Source organism: Nicotiana tomentosiformis, chromosome 6 (assembly GCF_000390325.3).
Source record: "Nicotiana tomentosiformis chromosome 6, ASM39032v3, whole genome shotgun sequence".
In the NCBI taxonomy this organism is placed as follows: Eukaryota; Viridiplantae; Streptophyta; class Magnoliopsida; order Solanales; family Solanaceae; genus Nicotiana; species Nicotiana tomentosiformis.
The window spans coordinates 31,421,937-31,428,473 of record NC_090817.1 but is presented as its reverse complement, the minus strand read 5'-3'; the positions used below and the strand labels follow the sequence as shown (position 1 = coordinate 31,428,473).

The 6,537-nt window shown below is 38.0% G+C and overlaps 1 protein-coding gene across 1 annotated transcript; it reads left to right on the top strand.

The window, feature by feature from the left end:
- The first annotated feature begins 526 nt into the window (after positions 1 to 526).
- LOC138893744 (uncharacterized) lies at positions 527 to 949 on the top strand. Its single transcript, XM_070178403.1, has one exon. It carries the CDS (start codon positions 527 to 529, stop codon positions 947 to 949), a length of 423 nt encoding a protein of 140 aa, XP_070034504.1.
- The last annotated feature ends 5,588 nt before the right edge of the window (positions 950 to 6,537 follow it).

Here is a 6,537-nt window from a genome sequence, read left to right as displayed (position 1 = left end):
CATCATATGGGAGGTCCGGTTCAGCAAAGGGGTCAGGCTATGACTTCCACACCAGTTACTTCACCACTCGTTCAGCTAGCTCGGGGTGGGACTCAGTAGCTCGATGTCATCCTAGAGGGGGAGGTCGATCAGGTGGTGGGCAGGCTCGATGCAATGCTTTTTCCACCAGGCCAGAAGCCGTTGTTTTAGACGTAGTGATCACATGTATTGTTTTAGTGTGCCACATAGATACTTCTATATTATTTGACTTTGGTTCCACTTATTCATATGTATCATCGTACTTTGCTCGTTATTTGGATATGCTCCGTGATTCTTCATTTATGCTTGTTCATGTATCTACGCAGGTGGGTGATTCTGTTGTTAGGGATCATGTGTATCGTTCATGTGTGGTGACTATTGGGGAATTGGAGATGAGAGTTGATCTTTTACTGCTTAGTATGGTTGATTTTGACGTGATTCTAGGCATGGATTGGTTGTCACCGTGTCATGCTATTCTGGATTGTTCGCTAAGATCGTGACACTGGCGATGCCGGGATTGCCTAGGATTGAGTGGAGAGGTTCCCTGGACTATGTTTCCAGTAGAGTGATTTCATATCTGAAGGCCCAACGGATAGTTGGGAAGGGATGTTTAGCATATTTGGCCTTTGTGAGGGATGTTGGTGCTGATACTCCTGCCATTAAGTCTATTTCGGTTGTGCGGGACTTTCCGGATGTGTTTCCTACAGACCTGCCGCGTATGCCATCCGACAAGGACATTGATTTTGGTATTGACTTGGTGCTAGGCACTCAGCCCATTTCTATTCCTCCGTATCGTATGTCATCAGCAGAGCTGAAGGAATTGAAAGAACAACTTCAAGAGCTTCTTGATAAGGGGTTCATTAGGCCTAATATATGGCCTTGGGGTGCACTGATTCTGTTTGTGAAGAAAAAGGATGATACTATGTATTGACGGCCAATTTTGACCCTCCCTTTTAAAATTAATTTATTTATACTTAATAATTTACAAAGAATGTTTTGAAAATATTTTCAATTAATAATACCTATTTTTACAAAATTAACTGAGTATTATTAGTTTTGAAACTAATAATTTAGTGTTAGTATTATGTAATTATAAATATATTTATTATTTTCAGATTATTAAAGTAACTTTAATAAAATCACACATGCTTTATAATTAATTTAACGGATTACTCCTTAATTTTTAATTAATTAGATTACTATGCTAATAACTCAAAATTAGTGTTATAATTTAGAAAATAAAGTATTTTAAAAATAATTAATTACAGTAATTAATAGTATATTTGATAATTATTTATTTTACTGAAAAATATTAAGTTTATTTGAATTAATTTCAAAGATTTTAAAGACTAAATGGCTATAATTGCAATTGCACTCCTAAACATAAATTGGCTATTTTTTCTAAATCAAAATTGGCCTAAATACAAGCCCAATCCGAAAAATGACCTAGGTCCGATTCCCTTCTTTCCACTTTGGCAATCCATGCCACTCCCATTGGACCAATCCGCTCCTGCCGTGTCACCTGTCTCCCACCCTCACAAAACAAAGACAACAAATCTATGGTGTCCATTTCTTAGATCAACGACCCATGCTTTTTAACCCTATTTCCCCTTTAATAAATGGCACCCAGAGATTTAATCTCGACAATTTGATCATATAAATCCAACGTCCATCAAAATTCATCACAAAAACATTTTAACATCAAAATACCAGGATTGTTTATCTAAAAAAATCAACAGCCTAGATGTAATCCCCAAAGTTTAACCTAGAGATGACCCCCCCCCCCCCCAATTCCCTCTAACCCTAAATCATTAGTCTCAAACTCAGTCGCTCCTCCTTTCCCTTTCCTCTCTGTTCTTTTAACTTCCATCACCCTAATCAGTCAAGAAAACCTTGCACAAATTCGTGCAAGGTCTCAAATCGCCCAGAGATTCATCCCTACTGTCTCCTGCATCCGTGATTCCTGCTGAACCCTTTCCTATTTCATCGATAAAATATGAAATCCCTAAATCTGAACCCTAAGATTCAAAGGTGAAACTTCGAATCTCCAGATTTCTTTGTACTCTGTTAAATTAGAGCATGCATGAGCACACGTCAGGGCCTCATCATGATTATTCGAGGTCCAAATGTCAAATACAATGACCTCTGGACATTGGGGATTTACCCGATGGTCCTTGCCTTCTGGCGGCCAATCTCTGCTAAGGTAAAATATCTTCATCATTTTCCCCTCTGTCTCCTTAGATTTTCCCCGATTTTTCTTGCATCACCACTCCTCGGTCACTCTCTACTACCACGGTTTGAATATGAAACCCTAAGTCTCAACGACCACTATAAATAACAGTCTTAAATGCTCTAAAAAAGACACGAACTACACCTAACATTTTGAGAAAATTAAGATACAGTAGAGTATTGCTTCGAAATTTTTGTTTGAAGTTCGAGTTTTACTCAACCTCTGCTTCTCTCTTTCTTTTAGCTTTGAGGTTGTTACTGGCTGAGAGCTGAGTTTTTGGTTTCTTAAATGGCTAATTTGAGTATTCGTTTGGTTTGCTGCCCTAAGGAGGTCAGTAAAACCTCAACCCTATTCTTCTCTGTTCGTTTAAATTACTAAGTGTGAATTTCTCTGTTACTAAATGATGTCGTTGATAATGTATTTATGCTTGATAGTTTTATAAGCTTGTTAATGACAAATTGTTGTCAAATAGGTTCTGAGATCATGAATTTCCTTTGGTTACTGAAATTAGAATTCTATAATGATTCCAATGAATATGTGATGACCCATCTCTGTTGTTAAGTCTTAAGAACATAATAACTCTAAAAGTATCCTTATATTTTGTTTCTTTTGTATTTCCTTGATGTTCTGCAAAGTATTGTCAGTGATGACCCGATAGGTCATTTATAGTTTTAACCCTCAATTCTGTGTTTCGAAACCTTGATTAGCTATGTTTGGCCTTCCTTGACTTGCGTGCACAGTCCATGTCTTTGTTCGGAAGGTTCTTATGTGAAAAATTGATGAAAATGTGAAACCGTGCCTTAAAACTTATTTGAGTTAATTTTAGTCAACGTTTTGAGTAAACAGTCTCGGATCAGTATTTTGACGGCCCCGACAGGTCCGTATTATGATTTGGGACTTGGGCGTATGCTCGGAATAGAATTCGGAAGTCCCTAGCTTTATTTTATCATAATTCGTTGAAAACTAGAAGTTTAAAGGTTTAAAGAATTCATAAATTTGATTGTAGTTTGACTTTGTTGCTACCGGGTTTGGATTTTGGTTCCGTAACTTGTATAGGTTTATTTCAGTATTTATGATTTGTATGCAAACTTTGGTGCAAAACGGAGTTGATTTGATGTGATTCGGATGTCTAGTTGAGAAATTGAATATTCTTATGTTTCATTGAACATTTCATTCGTTTTGGTATCTGATTCATAGTTATAGGTGTTATTTTGGTATTTTGAACACGCGAGCGAGTTCGTATGATAATTTTTGACTTATGTGCATGTTTGGTTTGGAGCCCTGAGAGCTCGGGTAAGTTTCGAATAGGCCAGAGAGTGATTTTTGAACTTAAAAGAGTGCTGGTGCATCAGGTCAGCATCTCGCATTTGCGAGGACCTAATCGCAAATGCGAGGTCAGGCTCACATATGCGAAAATGGTGGGGGCTGGGTTAGCTTCGCTTTTGCAAAGTGAAGTTTGCAAATGCGAAGGGGGGAAGATTCACATTTGCGAACTTTGTGCCGCATTTGTGGCAGACTTTTTTTGCATTTGCAATGTCAACAGGCTCAGTGGTTTTTCGCATTTGCGAAGGATTAATCGCAATTGCGATAACTGCAGTTGGGTAAAAGAGGGGGGAAAAAATGAGAATTAGCTCATTGCTTTCATACTCTCAACCCTAAACACCTTAGATGCGATTTTTCCAAGAGTTTTTCTTCCTAAATTCATTGGTAAGTGACCCTAATCTACTTTCTTTCAATTACCCATTATATTTCATAAGATTTCAACATCAAATCTAGGATTTTCATGGTAGAAATTAGGGATTTGGGTAGAATTAGGGATTTTTATAAAATTGGGATTTAGACCTAGAATTGAGGTCGAATTTTGAATTGAATTGCATAACCAGGCTCGGGGGTGAATGGGTGATCGAGTTTTGGTCCGAACCTCGGGTTTTGACCAAGCGGGCCCGGGGTTGACTTTTGTTGACCTTTTCAATAATGATATAAATTGAACCTCTTTCATTTGTGGTTAGTTTCTAAGGCTTATTTTGAATTGTTTTGGTTAATAATTTGTTAGATTTGGTTGGTTTGGAGGCTTGTTTGAAAGGCAAGGCCGTGATTGAACTTTGAGTTGATTGCGAAGTGAGGTAAGAGTTGGATCTAACCTTGATTTGAGAGAATTAGGAACCATTGAGATACGTGCTATGTGAATTACATGTGTAACGCCGTATATGCGAGGTGACGAGTGTATATACGTCGTCAAATTACTTGTTTCCATGCTTTCTCGTATTTTATTAATTACTTTATTCAATGACTTAACCGTTACATTGCTTGTTTTCCCTATCTTTATTGTTTCATGTTATGTCTTGTTTCATGCCCTAAATGTTACATGCTTATTTAACTTTCATGCCATAATTTCTACTTGCCATTTAGCATTTCTTGTACCAAAGTTTCTATCCCCTCCCTGATTCCATACTTATTTACTACTTGTCTCTATTTGTTTCCCTCATAAATCTAAATTGTCTTATGCCCTGTTGCCTTATAGTTTCGTGTTAATTGTTGCCTTCATTCAAGTAGTTTCACCTGTACATAATATTAAGAGTAGATACCGTTGAGTTGGTAAGTTGAGACATCCGAGTAGTTCAAGTCTCTTTGGTTATCATGTTATTCTCCATTGCTCGTACATTTGTACTCTTGATGTATGATTTCTTGTAAATCTTAGTTATTGAGTTACTATTGTTAATTAACATTGTTTGGGAAGCGGGTTCCATACCGCAACAGAAATTGAAAAGAAATGAATTGAAAAGGTGAAATAAGGATGGACTATGATATTGACAGATGATTATATGGAGGGGTCGGGTTGCGCGCCGCAACGAATATGTTTAAAGTTTATATTGGGGGATAGGGTTGCACGCCACAACATGTTGATGAAAGTTATATTTGTTGTGATTGTTGGTTTGGCATCGGTTGTTGAGATGAGTTATATGACTGGTTATTCGGGACTCTCTGCTGGTTGATTTGAGTTTCGTTGATATGAGTTATCTGCTTTACTTTTATTCCTGTCTTTCTGTTATTATTATTATTATTATTATTATTATTATTATTATTATTATTATTATTATTATTATTATTATTATTATTATTGCGTACATGTTAATGTAAGTTACCTACCTTAGCCTCGTCACTACTTCGTGGAGGTTAGGCTAGGTACTTACAGAGTACATAGGGTCAATTGTACTCATACTACACTTTGTACTTCTTCTCTAGAAAACAAAGTTGGTCCCAACGGCGTGCCGTAGACTTGCTCGGATCCAGCTACTCAAAGGAGACTTGAGGAATAGCTGCACGGCATCTGCAGCTCTGAAGTCCCCTTCTATTTCTTTTAGCTGTTCATTTGATTCAGACGTTTATGTTTATTTCAGACCATTATTTGTAGTATCATAGACGCTCATGTATTCGTGACACCAGATTCAGGGTTGTATTTGAATTTCGTCACTTATTAGCTTATTTATCTTGTTTCAGACTATTCAATTTCTTTATTGTCATCGTATTTGTAGTTTGTTAAAAATAAATAATAAATATATCTAACGTTAACTTGCCTAGCAAGTAAAATGTTAGGCCCAATCACGGTCCCGAGAGTGGGAATTCCGGGTCGTGACTAGTTGATATCAGAGAACTAGGTTTCCTAGGTCGTACGAATCACGAGCAAGCTTAGTAGAGTCTGGAGGATCGGTACGGAGACGCATGTACCTATCTTCCAGAGGCTATGGAGCTTAGGAAAAATATCACATCTTTCTTACTCTGTCGTGCGATGTTATTCTATCATTGATGATTGAACCATTCCATTCTTGTACTCTCGTAGATGGCGAGAACACGCACGACATCAACAGTGGGACAGGAGCCAGAGACCCCAGTGGTAGCTATGACCAGGGGCAGAGGCCGAGCCGGTAATAGGCCCACTTTGTCTTCTCAGGCTATGTTTAGGTTGGATAATTTCACCAAGCTCTTTCATGTTCATTTTAGTGGTGCATCTTCTGAGGACCCATAGTATTTTCTGAATCGTTGCCACGAGGTGTTACGCAACATGGGTATAATTGAGACCAAAGGGGTCAATTTTGCAGCATTTTAGATGACTGGTTTCGCCTGGAGATGGTGGACAGATTATATATTGACTAGACCAACTGGGTCGCCTGCACTTACCTGGGATTAGTTCTCACAGCTATGTCTAGAGAAGTTTATTCATGTCACTCTGGGAGAGGAGTACCACACGCTTTTCGAGCATCTTCAGCAGGGTAGTACGACCATCACCCAGT